The sequence below is a fragment of the Vombatus ursinus genome, unplaced genomic scaffold (assembly GCF_900497805.2).
Source record: "Vombatus ursinus unplaced genomic scaffold, bare-nosed wombat genome assembly UNPS02014778.1, whole genome shotgun sequence".
Lineage (NCBI taxonomy): Eukaryota > Metazoa > Chordata > Mammalia > Diprotodontia > Vombatidae > Vombatus > Vombatus ursinus.
The window spans coordinates 5970582-5985044 of NW_020954556.1; the positions used below are offsets into that span (position 1 = coordinate 5970582).

General features: G+C 35.6%; 1 protein-coding gene across 3 annotated transcripts in view; it reads left to right on the forward strand.

The window, feature by feature from the left end:
• The window catches only part of KAT6A (lysine acetyltransferase 6A), a 151539-nt gene that overhangs the window by 122982 nt on the left and 14094 nt on the right, over positions 1-14463 (forward strand). For all 3 annotated transcript variants that reach the window (XM_027865162.1, XM_027865164.1, XM_027865163.1), the window contains 3 exons: positions 2231-2392; positions 3561-3654; positions 7232-7463. In XM_027865162.1, coding sequence (XP_027720963.1) covers positions 2231-2392; positions 3561-3654; positions 7232-7463 — 488 coding nt within the window. The remainder of the gene's footprint in view (positions 1-2230; positions 2393-3560; positions 3655-7231; positions 7464-14463) is intronic.

The following is a 14463-nucleotide window of genomic DNA, read 5'->3' on the forward strand; positions in this document are numbered from 1 at the left end:
TTAAATTATAAACTCCTTAAGTGAAGCATTAATTTAATACCTAATGCTTTTGGAAACTTAAGTATGGTGAAGCAATAAATAAAATTTAGAATCAGCTTGAAATTAGAAATATATATATATATATATAAAGTGTTGTCACAAATGTCTATCTTAGAACTTTTTGTAATATAACATGAGTAGACTTGCATGGCTAGAAAGTAAACTTAAAACTAGATCTTCCTACTTACAAATCCATTTTTATTTAGTGAATATCAAGGGCATTTTTCAGTCATTCTCAAGACCAGACTTATTTTTTAATCTGTTTGTCTCAAAAGCTGGGGAAAACTCTAAAATGAAAGTGTACTATCAAGGTAGGAGCTCAGGGTCAAGCTTTTAGAAGCAAGATATAAAACTGACTGAAGAACTTGGGAAAAAACTATAAATTAATGTGTCATTTTATTGTATCTAAACTTGTGGCATGGTTTTCCACAAAGCATTACCTTTACTATTTGTATTAACCCCATGGTAACCAGGCTCTTATAATCTTAGATCCACTCTTTAGTAAATATCAAAATAGTATTAAACTCAAAAAACTCATCAACATTTCTGTCAATTATTTACATTACTCCCTTTTTATTAAGGCTGCTGCTTAGTGAGGCAGGGCATAGTGCTTTGGGGACTGGTCTTTGACCAGTGGGAACATCTGGGAACATCTTGGTTCAGTTTCTACCTCTAATACTGAATGTGTGACCATGGGCAAATCACTTAACTTCTTAACATACTTAGGCAACTCTCTTAAGATTATTAGTTACAGATAAGTTGATCTGCTTTGGAGGGAGTATGGAGTATTCCTATCCCCACCCCCCATGCTGCCCAGGAATTATCCTGGTGAAAATATATTTTAACTGCTAAACAGATAAGGGTTTATGAATTCATCCAAGGGACAGGATTTCTCTAACAGATATAGCCACATTAGCAAAAGTTTATTATTAATATGCATGTTGACTAGAAAATAGATAGGAATAGCTTTCTTTTATAACGAAACTGCTATTGCTGAAACATGATTCTACTAATATATTTTTATCAGGCTTAAGCCAGTCAGTCCATTTTTGCTGGACAACTAATAAAAATTTGAATTTACTTGTAAAAATTACCTGTTGATCAGTTTTCAAAAGTAATTGCTTCTCACCTTTCCAAGATTAGGCAAAAATGTTGAATAAATGAATGAGATCGAGCATAATACATCCACTAGAAGAAACATGGAGATCCCTCTTTTAAAGGAAAAAAACAGGTTCATATCATAACGTTAGCTTTCAAATTTTCCATCCCATCCTTTTCTTCTTTAAATGATTTCATAGCTCAATTAATTGTGCATTGTTTAGGTAAATGTGCACACTGTCTTTTATAGAGTAACAGCCAGCATATCTGATATGTATATCCCAAGGCATTGAGAGAGATCAAACCTTAATAGCTGTTAGGAGAAAGGGAACATTAGAACTAACAGGACACCCTCTTCTACTCTTAGTTACCCTAGTTCCAAAAGAGATCTTGCTTGGCTGATGATTCTCTAGGGTGCTTGGCAGAACAGCAGGGACTTCAGCATTCCTCCTCTTAAAGTTGTAACAGTGTGGTTGGAACCATCAACAGTGGAGGACATTTGAATATATCTGGCCATTAGGATACATCACTCTATAAATATACTTTGTTTTATATGATAGATGTGAAAAAGTGTATGTATTAAATTTTTGTCGGTATTTTTAATGCATTAAGGAAGTTTGTTGTTCAGTGAATCCTTCAGAGAATACTTTTTTTTTTGGACTTTTTTTTTTTAAATTTTTAGGCAATTGGGGTTAAGTGACTTGCCCAGGGTCACACAGCTAGTAAGTGTCAAGTGTTTGGTCTGAGGCCAGATTTGAACTCAGGTCCTCCTGACTTCAGGGCCGGTGCTCTATCCACTGCTCCACCTAGCTGCCCCCAGTGAATACTTCTGTAAAGTTGAAGAATTGTTTTGTGAAGCAAAATTTACTTTGTCAAGGTCAGATTTTTGCATTTTGGGTTGTCTTAATGCAGGATAAGACCTATAATGCAGTCATTTGAAGGGGATCACTCCAGGGTCTAGTCTGTCTTCATTATTATCTCTCATAGTAGCTGGGCTATAAGATACTTATAGTTAACTCTGTGGCTTTCCTAGGAAAAGCTTCTATGGTACCATGTTAACCTGATTTGTCTTGGTTTATTTTTTTTTTTTTAGGTTGATGGGAATGTCAGTACAATTTACTGTCAAAACTTGTGCCTACTGGCAAAGCTGTTTCTTGACCACAAGACATTGTACTATGATGTGGAACCATTTCTTTTCTATGTATTGACACAGAATGATGTCAAGGGCTGCCATCTTGTTGGCTACTTCTCTAAGGTAAACACTTTAGAATGAAACTATTGTGGGCTTGTATTGAAAGTATTCTGAATGAATGAAAATATGTGGATTCACATGAGAGACATGGAGGTAGTTTCTTTCAGTCTTTTCTAGTAGATAATCAGGGCTATAGTGTTTTCTGGATACCAACTGGGTTTTAGGCCCTAGATTTTATGTAGAAAGAATTCAGAAACTCAGGGCATGAAACTGCTTAGTAACACTGAACAGAATGTATTCTCTTAGGGACCTGAACCACAGTTACCACTCAAGGGGAAAGGTTTTTAAATGACTTCTTATTCCCTTGGTGGTGATAGATAGAACTTTTTGTGAAGTAAACACAGTCATTACCCATCGTGTTCTATCTGAATTCATTTCTAGTTTCTGCCATCTCTTCTGATCTGCATTTTGGTTCTTCTAAGCTAGCAAGTACTTCATAGAACCTAGGCTTACCATGATCACTGCAACGAAGAAGCCAGATTTACACAAAAGTTTTCACTTTACCTCCACTTTCTGTTCTAGCTATAGCATTCCTTTGTGTTTTTCTTGAAGCAGACCTGTTAGAAAATTGTGATTTGTAAAACATATTGTTTAGGGTTTTATGATGAGTTTTACAGAAGAATTAACCATAAGATTCTCTTAAATAGTAAAGGTTCTTAATACAAGTATGACTTAAAATATAATTTGATTATTTGCAACTTTTTAGGTACACATAAAGTTGGGTTTGTTTGTCTGCCTCTTCTTTTAGGTTATACAGCATTAGAGTGAGTAGTATTAAAATAAAAATCTCAGACCTGTGAACCTTATACACTTATCCTCTCATTTCCAGAATGGCATATAGTCTTTTAGCATTTGCATCTGTATGAAACTGGTGAAATTCCAACACTGAGCTTTGCCAATGACATAGTGTCTGAGTTGCAGAAAGTGTTAGAGGTTGCTGTTTTATTTATTTTTTTTTTATTCTTGGATTATTGCTTTATGGGTAATGGTAACAATGCTTTAACATTGTCCTGTTTTTTCTCAGCAGGGTATTTTTCTCTTGATTTTCTTTGCTATTCCCAGAAGGCTATAGCTTTTACTGTTAGCCTTTGTTTCATGATAATTAGGCCTGCTGCTCAATATTACTAGTGTGTTGTTTTTAAACTTGGTTTCTATTTTTTTTTTCCACAAGGAAAAGCACTGCCAGCAGAAGTACAATGTTTCCTGTATAATGATTCTTCCTCAGTACCAGCGCAAGGGCTATGGCAGGTTCCTCATTGACTTCAGTAAGGAACATATTAACATGTCCGTCATGTCTTTATGGGGGGGGTCCCATGAAATGCAAAACTATATTGGTTGTCAGTGCCTTTTGACATAACCGTGTGTGGAATTTTGCTGCTCTGATTATACTGAATCCCTTTCACACAGCCACTAATCTTTTTCTTTTTAGTTAGAAATTAAGTATTTTAAAATAATCATGTTATGCCAGTTTTTTGTATCTCCTATAAAATTGCCTTGGATGAGGAATTGTAGATATTGTTCATATTGAGCTTAATTTTGTGCCATTCTTCTTTCTAACATAAATACTACAACTGTATCACCTGAGTGTTGACATTAGTGCCAGTAACAGAAGTATAGAACTCATAGTTAGTGATTTACAGTACCCATAGTGCCCTGGAAAATGTATGCATGCCTGTTGTTATTGTTGTTGTTAAAATGCTCTATCACATGGTGAAAATATGGACTACACTTTAATCATCTCTGAAGTTCTAAAATTTGATTCACAAAAACTAAACTTGTAGATTAATGATAAAAAGCCCTGTTGTGAAGATGATAAAATGCCTAGGTCAGATTTGGTCATATAATTCCACAAAATTGTTGTAACAGTTAAATGTACAGAAGTTTACTTTGAATTTTATACTATTATAAAAGAAAAAGCATGTTAAATTTGGAGAAATATTCAGAAATGATCATTCTAGACTGGTAATATTCTGACCCAGATGACCTAATTGAGTGATTATGTCAGGGTAATAAAGTGACCAGAGCTGAGTGAGTGATTGATCTTCATGGGCCAGTTGGCACAGTGTCCCATACAGAGAAGGTATTTAATAAACTCATACTGAATTGAAAGAGCACTGACTGTATTGGACTCTTATAAATTTGGATGCTTATAAATTTGTGCTAAAATTTATTTACAAAGTAAATATTTTATTTAAATAAATATTTAATTAAAATTTATTTACAAAATAAAATTACAAAAAGGTACCCAGGAAAAAAGTCAGAATAAACTAGTGTACATCTTGTCATCATTGTCAGAAAAACAACTCAGAGAATTCATCTTCTGGTAATGGTGGATTTTGTGATCCAAAAACCAGCATGTTCTAATTACAAAATATTTTTTCCTTTACTTGTCCTTTGCGTATTTATGTGACACTTTTGTCATAATGCTAATATTCTCATATAACAATGCAAAGATACAACTAGTGTAATTAGAGAGTAAATAAATGCATATATGTAAGACTAGAAGCAAACAGGAAAAAGTAGGGAAGAAAATACACTGGTGAAAGAGTTAGTGATGTAGATTTAGTGGTATAAGAAATAACCTACAAATAGGTACAGGGCTTTAGGACGCAGGACCAATGTTAGCAGTAAAAGATATGCTGTTTAGAAATCTCTCTGGAAGCTGTTGAATTATGTTAGACTTGGCCAATAATCTGGTCCAGCTCTTTTATTTTACAGATGAGAGAACTAAAGCACTAGATAGATTATGTTTAAAACAACAACAACAACCCAGAAATCTACTGTTTTGGAGAATCAGGTGGTTAGCAGCTTGAAGGTACTGCATTTAAGCATCAAGGAATGCTGTTTCATCTTTTAGTGAGACCTTTCCTTAGGGAAAATGAAAAAATCTGAGTATTTCCATATTCATACTCTTAAACAAGTTCCAAATCTGTTACAAATAATGGTGTAACATTAAGCCCAACTTTTGTGCCAGCCAGTACAAATCAAAAGTCAGTGAGTTGAAGGTTTTTAGAATGTTTATCCATCTTACCTTACATACCACATAAGCTTATGAAAATCATTCTAAAGAGACCTAGGCAAATGGAAGTAACTTTTAGTCATAGTTTACCATTTCACTTGACAGCCTTCTGTAGAATTTTTAAAGGAGTTGCCTTTGGACCTTGAGTTCAAGCCAAACTTTTATTTAGAAATACCACTTTCCAGTGTTTAGGCATTGTTGGCAAAATCAGAAGGGTTCTGAGTAATGACTGAATTTCTTATTCAGTATGAAAATGTAGACTATCTTCCCTTCTCTTACCACTGCTCTTAGTGTTTTACTTAGTTATATTGAGAAGCAGAGTACAGTGGAATAAGTATCATCTCTAGAAACTGGGGGCTTTGGTTCAAGACCTGCCTCAGACCCTCACTCCCTGCGGTCCTTGGGCATATCCCCTGACCTCTCTCCCCTATAAAAGGAAGGAGTTAGACTAGATGACATCTAAGGCCCTTTGTAGCCTACCCGCGTGTTCTCTGAATGTCTACTCTTTGGGGTGTGCTCCTGAGGCCCTAGGACAGGGGTGGGGAACCTGTGGTCTTGAGGCCATATGTTGCCCTGTAGGTCCTCAAGTGTGGCCCTTTGACTTAATCCAGATTTCACAGAACAATAAGATTTGTTAGAATTTGTTCTATGAAGTTTGGATTCAGTCAAAGGGCCTCACTTGAGGACCTAGAGGGCCAAGGCCACAGGTTCCCCACTCCTGTCCTAGGACATTGGACTTGGCATGAGTATGGTTGCCTCAATGTCAGCTCATCACATTTGGAGTTGGAAGGGACTGTGGAGGTCACTTAGTTTAACCTCTTTTTCTCAGAAAAAGAAACCGAGGCTCAAAGAGATTGAGTAACTTGCCCAAAGCTGTATCCACCCCAGATCTTCATATGGACTATTTGTGCCTGATCTGTGGTAGAGCCTTCCAAGATTGTATTGCTCTGATCAGCCAGTCAGACACGCTGTGCCTTGACTTCAATATAGTGATGTCATTTGGTCTCCTTTGAGAATGAAGGACACCGATCAACCAACCAACCACGGGTATTAGAGTCAGAAGCTGAAGCCAGGAATGTTTATTGAAGATGTGTAGTGCAGTGGAAAGAGGACTTAGGTTTGAATCCATGCTCTGCTATTTATGACTTGTGTGACCTTGGGCAGCTCAGGTAATCTTTCTGGGACTCAGTCTCTTCATCTTTAAAATGAAGAATTGGACTAGATGATCTTTTAGCTCTGAAACTATGATGCTATGATTCTGAATCCTCTGATGCTTCCCTTCCATTCTCTGCACATGCTGGTGGAGTCTCTTGTACTGTCCTTTCTGGCCAGTAGTGATATAAGATAGTGGGTCAATAGGTGTTTCATTTTCCCTATTTGTAAAGTAGAGATGACATTTATCATCTCTTCAGTTCATAGGGACAGTGTAACCTTGATGAAGAGACTTGCAAAATACTGAAATCATTTTCATCCTCTTTCATAATTTAAAACAAGCAACTGTTGCCATCTAGTGGTTCTAATGTATACTTTGCCCAAAAAAAACAGGCAGCTAATGCCTTGTTCAGCATCATCATAATATTTGAAAGCTAGATAGAACCTTGACAATCATTTGGTTCTAGTATAACTTCGAAAACATAACAAAAACCTTGTTAATGCATTTTTAAATAAGATATCCTGTATTTTAAACAGTACTTAAAATTTCAACAAGCTATTTTACATTAAAAAATGACCCATTTTTAAGATAGTTAGACATGGTACCTGGTAATTAATATAATAACTACCCTTTTTAAATTCTGATAAATTTGACTTTTGTTTTTTCTTAGGTTATTTGTTGTCAAAGCGTGAAGGCCAAGCAGGATCTCCAGAGAAACCATTATCTGATCTAGGGCGTCTTTCCTATATGGCTTATTGGAAAAGTGTAATATTGGAGTGCCTTTATCACCAAAATGACAAGCAAATCAGCATTAAAAAATTAAGCAAATTGACTGGAATCTGCCCTCAAGACATCACTTCCACACTCCATCACCTACGAATGCTGGACTTCCGTAGTGACCAGTGAGTATAGTATTTGCTAGAGTTAGCGATGTGGCCAGTGCTAGTGACATGGCCGGTGCTTCTACCAAAATTTGTTTTTTTGTCCTCCACTCAACCAGTCTACCAAAACTTTGCTTTTGGAGGGCACCAGTGGCCTCTTTGCCAAAAACTAGTGGCTTTTCTCAACCCCTATTCTTGACTTTTGAAGCATGCAATTCTGATCACCCTGTTTTCCTTGAAACTCTTTCTGGGGCTTCTGTACTCTAGGTTATCTTTATTTTGCTTTTGGTAGTGGAAATAAGTCTGGATGAGAGAGGACCTAGAGTTGAATCTTGTTAATTGCCATTTGTTAATTTTGTGACTTTAGATAATTTGTTATACCTCTCTGACCCTCAGTTTCTTCATCTGCAAAGTGGGTAAGGGGAAGTGGTAACCTATAGAACCCCTTCTGGTTCTAAATCTAAGATTATATACTTCTTTGACCTTTCTAAATTGCTAGGTCTTTGCTTTTCCCCAAGGTACAATCCTTGCTTTTATTGTTCCTTTCTCTCTACATCTGTCTCTCAGATAACAGAACTTTTTCAGCACTTCAATTATTACCTGTATATGAATGATTCTATGAATCCATTATCTCTAATTTTATGTAACCAATTCTTGCAAATTCATACTGACATTTCCACTCATGTGTTGCCATCACTTTAGATTCAAGATACCCAGAATTCAATACTAAAACCTCCTACCGCAGCCTCCCCCTCCACTTCCAATCCTGGCAAACTGGCTTTTCCTAGTACCCTGTTTCTGTCAATTGAACCAATATTTTCCCCATTCAAGGATGACATTCAGTACCATCCTTGAATCTTCCTTTCTTGAAAATTCCTTATATTTTGTTAGTTACCAAGTTCTGTCTTTTCTTCCACTTATATGTTTCTTTCAGTCTTTCATCCTACCATGATCTTAGTGTGAGTTTCCAATACTTCTCTTATAGATTATTATAGTAGACTCACCTGGTCATCTTTCTGCCTCCAATCTCTTTGCCTTTTCTTCTGTCTTTTACCCTGAAACTAGAATGGTCATCTAAAATACTGTTTTTATTATGTCATTCACCTGCTCAAAAATCTTTAGTAATTTCCCACTGCCTGTAGCATGGGTCAGCAAACTACAGCTGAAGGCAACTTATTTTTATATATCTCTGAGCTAAGAATGGTTTTTACATTTTTAAATATAATAAAACTTTATTTAAAAATGTAAAAGTGTGTGGACCTTATAAAAACAGGCTGAAGGGGTTTGGGCTGTTGGTAGGAGTTTGCCAACTCCTTGCTTATAGGGTAAAGTTCAGACATCCCAGTTTGGCATTTAGGGTTCAACAGTTATAGCTCCAGCCTGCCCTGTCCAACCTTATTTTCCACTAATCCCCGCCATAAGCTCTTTTCTTCAAATAGGCCAGTTTTTCCACTCTTCTGCAAAACATACCCTTATTTCATCCTCCCAACTTTTGTTCATGTTGTTTCATATTGTTTGGAAGGCCATCTACCTTCATCTCTACCTATATAATGTTAACCATTTTATAGGGCACAGCTCAAGTTTCACTTCCTTGATAAAATCTTCCTTTGCTATTCTTCGTTCTCTCTAACCTATGTTACTGTCTCTACTACTAATTTTGGTGTTTAATTCATCTGTTGCCATATTTAACATAACTATTATACACACACACACACACACATATTTTTTTAAATTAGGCAATTGTGGTTAAGTGACTTACCCAAGGTCACACAGCTAGTAAGTGTCAAGTATTTGGTCTGAGGCTGGATTTGAATTCAGGGCCAGTGCTCTATGCACTGTGCCACCTTGCCACCCCTACTATCATATATTTCTTGAGGGCAAAAATTGTGTCTAATTCTTTATAACCCCTATAGCACTTAGCACCTAGTTGGGGCTCAGTAGTTACTTGATGAATTGAATTGATTACACTCAAATAATACTTATTCAGATTGGCTCCACTAAGTTTTTATTTTCATATTAAATATATAACATGAGAACCTTTTTCTGCTACTGGGTTTTTTAAGCAATGGAAATGATTAATTTTATTAAATCTCAACCCTTAATACACCTCCTTTTAATATCCTGTGACAAAATGGGAAGTACACATACCACACTTCTGCTGTGTACAGAAGTACAGTGGCTGCTTCAAGTAAAAGTTCTTGTGCTATGTGATTGTTTGAGTTGCGACCTGGACTAGTTGCTTGCCTTCCTACCCCCTACCCTCTACCCTTTTTCTTTTTTTTTTTTTAATCGTATTTTTTTTCAGTCAGCAAGAATCTGCCTTCTCAGCTCTCCACCCCCCAATCTCCCCAAAGAGAACAAAGGAAAAACAAAGCCCCTCTTTCAAACATGTATAGTCAAGCAAAAACATTTCTGCATTGACCATGTTAAAAAATGTATACTGTCTTATTCTCACTCTCAGTCCTTCATCGCTCTATTGGGATGTGGGTAGCATGTTTTATCAGTATCCTCTAGAATTATGGTTGGTCGTTACAGTAATCAGTTACTGAGTTTTTCAAAGTTATTTGTCTTTATGATAATTGTTATTATTGTATTAATTGTTCTTCTGATTCTCTTCACTTTGCTCTGCATGAATTCATACAAGTCTTTCAGGTTTCTCTGAAACTATCCCTTTTGTTATTTCTTACAGCACAGTAGTATTCTATCACATGTCTACACAATTACTTTAGCCTTTCCCCACTTTATTGGCAGCTCCTTAGATTCCCATTCTTTGCCACCTCAAAAGGAGCTATAAATCTTTTTGCACATCTTTAGAATTTGCTTTCCTTCCTTAATGTATTTTCCTAATTCATTACTCTTTCTCTCCCCTTTTCCTCCCATTTCCTTGTGTCAAATATATTTTTGTACCTAACTCTTGTGTGTGTGTATTTTCTTCCCTCCTCTGATTAGTTCAGATGAGAGTGAGTTTTAAGTGTCAACTGCTCCTCTCTTTCTCCTTATATATTTAGATGCCTTCTTGCTCATCCGGAATGTGTGAGATAATTTTCTCTAAATGCCCCCCTCCCCCCCCATGTATTCCACTTGTCTTCTTTCCATTCTTCTCTTAAGATCCTCAAGACATAAAAGAACCGCTCATCAGTCTTGTCTAGACTCCCCCTGTGACTCCAGATGATGATAGGGTTCAGAAGGGGAAGTACGTCATATCCCCATATTTGAATGTAAACAATTTATCATGTTTTGACCCTCATGACTGTTGATTTGTGTTCACCTTTTTTATGTTTCTCTTAACTCCTGTGTTTAAACTTCAAAATTTCTATAGAATTTTGATCTTTTCATCAAGAATACTTAGAAGTGTCATCTATTTCTTAAAATTTTTTTCATCTCTAGAATTCACTTTTACTGGATAAGTTATTCTTGTGTGTAAGCCTGTATCTATTGCTTTCTGGAATATTGTATGCCAAGTTCTCTGCTCCTCTGTAGTAGTAGTTACTAAGTCATGGCTTCTCAGTATTTAAATTCTATCTTTCTGACTGCTTATAGTGTTTTTTCTTAGACTTCTAAGTTCTGGATTTTGGATTTCTAGGATGCTTCTGAGAGTTTTCATTTTGGGGTTTCTTTTAGGAGGTGACCACTGTATATTTTTCTGTTTCTTGATTCTAAGAATTCTGGGCAGTTTCCTTTTTTTTTTTTTTTTGTTGGCTAGGCAGTGGGGTTAAGTGACTTGCTAGTGAGTCAAACAGCTAGTGAGTATTATGTGTCTGAGGCTGGATTTGAACTCAGTTCCTCCTGACTCCAGGGCCGGTGCTCTATCCACTGCTCCACTTAGCTGCTCCCTGGGCAGTTTCCTTTTAAGATTTCTTGAAATATGATGGCTAGGTTCTTTTATTTAAGTCAAGTTGTTCAGATAGTCCATTTTGATTCTTTTCTTTCTTTAATTTTTTTGGGGTAAATTTTATTATTTATTTTAAACTTAAATACAGTACGAGAAAAGGAAAAAAAATTGCCATGTACACAATAGAACATAAGAGAGGATTCAATATAAAACAGATTTCCATTTCAAGAAAACTCATATAATAAATACTACACATTGTTTTCAAAGCTGTCCTTTTGTTTCTTTGATTGCTTTTAGGTTTTCTTTTGTTCTCTGCTATGTACTTTTTACTTTATTTTTTCCTCCTCCTTCTCCCCCCCCCAACCTTTTCCCCATCCCCACCCTAAAAAAGGCACGCGCGCATGCAAACACACACACACACACGTTTATAGATATCTATGAACATACACATATATACAGTCATACACATATATCTAAGACTGTACTATGCTTATTTCTACTTGTCATCTGTTTCTCTGAAGGTGGATAGAATTTTCCTTTATAAGTCCAAATCTTCCTATGTTTTTCTAAATCAACTAGCTCATCATTTCGTACACCACAGCAGTATTCCAAGCCAATCACATCCTATCTGAGAGACTGTCTATGAAATTTTTTTCCAATTTTCTGCATTCTATTCTTGGCTCCATAGGTTTTATTTATACAAGAAAATTTTAATTTAAAATAATCAAGATTATCCATTTTATACTTCAACAATGGGTCACTTTGTAATAGAGTTTAAGGTCTGATACTGCTGAATATGCTTCCTTTACATCTTTTTTTCCTTGGTTTCTTTGAAGTCTCTTAATTTTTGTTCTTCTATGTGAACTTTGTTATCATTTTTTTCTAACTCAGTAAGATAATTTTTTAGTAATTTAATTGGGGTGGCATTAAATAAATAGATTAGTTAGGTAAGATTGTTATTTTTTATTGTATTGGCTTTATCCACTCATGAATAATAAGTATTACTTCATTTATTTAGATCTGACTTTATTTGTATAAAAAGCATTTAATGTTTATGTTTATATAATTCTTGTGTCTGTTTTGGCAGGTATACGCTCTGGTATTTTATACTGTCTAGGTGTTTTAAATGTTCTAAAACAGTATTAAATAATATTTGCTGACACATAGTATAGTTTCCCTATTTTTCTTTTGATTAAATATATTTTAGCTTTAACTTTGAGATCATGATTATGACCCCTGCTTTTTTTTTTTTTACATAATTCTGCTCCTAACCTTTATGTTATCTTTATGTGTCTCTCATTTTTATAGTGTTTCCTGAAAGCAACATAGTGTCACATTTTTAATCTGCTTTCAGTTTCCGTTTTATGGGTAAATTCATCCCATTCACATTCTAAGCTATAATTACTTGTGTATTTTCTTCCTTCTTATTTTTTCCTCTCTATTCTTCTCACCCTGTTCCTATCCTTCCTCACTCCTCTGCTTTACTTCTGTGCACTACCTTACTCTCCTATTCTTTAACCTACCCACTCCTCCAAAAATCCTCCCCCCCTTATTGTCTCCCTGGGCCCTATCCCCTTGCCTTCTTATTTGTTAATGTATTTAGAAGGCTTTTATACCTTTCTAGATATATATGTTGTTCCCTCTTTAACCCATTCCCGATGTGAGTAAGGTTCCATCACTACCTGCCTTCCCCCCACTAGCTTCTTCTGTTTCAATTTTTCCTTTTATGCCTCATTTGTGTGAGATAATTACTCCTTTTTAATCTCTCCTTACACAGTTTTATTTTTTTAGAGTCACCTCTTCATATACAGCTCAGCCCAGGTCTTTTTTTCAAACTACCCAAATAATGACGACAGATAAAGAGTACTGATAATATTTTCACCTATAAGTAATAAACAATTTGGCCTCATTAAGTCCCTTGTAATTGGTCTTTAATGTTTACCTTATATTTCTCTTGGATGTTATATATCGAATTTTACCTTAAATTCTGCTGTCTTTGTCACAAATAACTGAAAGTCTTTCAGTTCATTAAATGTCCTTCCCCCCCCCCCCCCCCCCCATTCAGGATTGTAGTTAACTTTGCTGGTAAATTACCCTTGGTCATAATCCCAGCTCTTTTACTTTATGAAGGACCCATGGTCCTTCAATGTAGTAGCTGCTACTTGCATAATCCTTATTATCTCTCTATGATACATAAGTTTTTTTTTTCTTGTTGCTTCCAATATTTTCTTCTTAGCCTGGGAGCTTTGAAACTTGACTATGATAATTCCTTTAAGTTTTCCTCCTGGGATCCCTTTCAGGTGCTGATTGGTGGATTTTTTTCTATTTCTCCTTTGCCTTATTGTTCTAGAACTTCAGGGTAATTTTCCTTGGTAATTTCTTGAAATATTATGTCAAGATTCTTTTTTTTATTGTAATTTTCAGGTAGTCTGACTATTCTTATATTATTTCTTCTCGATCTGTTCTCCAGATCACTTGTTTTTCTGATGAGATGTTTAGCATAACATTCTCTTCTATTTTTTCATTCTTTTGATTTTGTTTTATTATTTCTTAGTATCTTATAATGACATTAGCTTCCTTTTGTCCAATTCTAGTTTTCAAGGAATTATTTTCTTCCTTAAGTTTTTGATTGTGTATTTCAAGTTGGTTGTTTTTCTTTTTGTAATTTTCTTGATTTTCTTGGATTGCTCTTATTTTTTTCTTCTAATTTTTCCTTGATCTTTCTTATTTGATTTTTAAAGCCCTTTTTAAGTTCCTCTAAGAACTCTCTTTGTGCTTGGGACCATTTGACATTTCTCATTGAAAAAGGAGTGGCTTTTTGCTCCGTTATCTTCCTCTGATATGAACCCAAATCTTTTATATTCTCATAGTAGCTATCTGATTGGGTTCTTTCTCCTTTGCTTACTCACTTTATATTTATTTATTTATTTATTGTTTTATTTTGTTTTTAGTAGCTATTAGTGTAATCAAGTTATGGTCCCGAGGTATGGGGAATAATGTCCCAAGTCTCAGGCCCTTCTTACTGTTATTTTCTGAGGTTTGTCCTAGGGCTCAATCTTGGGCTCTCCACTCCTAAGCCACAGCTAGGGCTCCTAGCCACTCCTGCAAATGATCTTGCTCCCTGTGGTCCCTCGAGTGTCTGCAAACTACAGCTGTTCTCTCTGCCCTGACACTGAAACCAGGGAATCT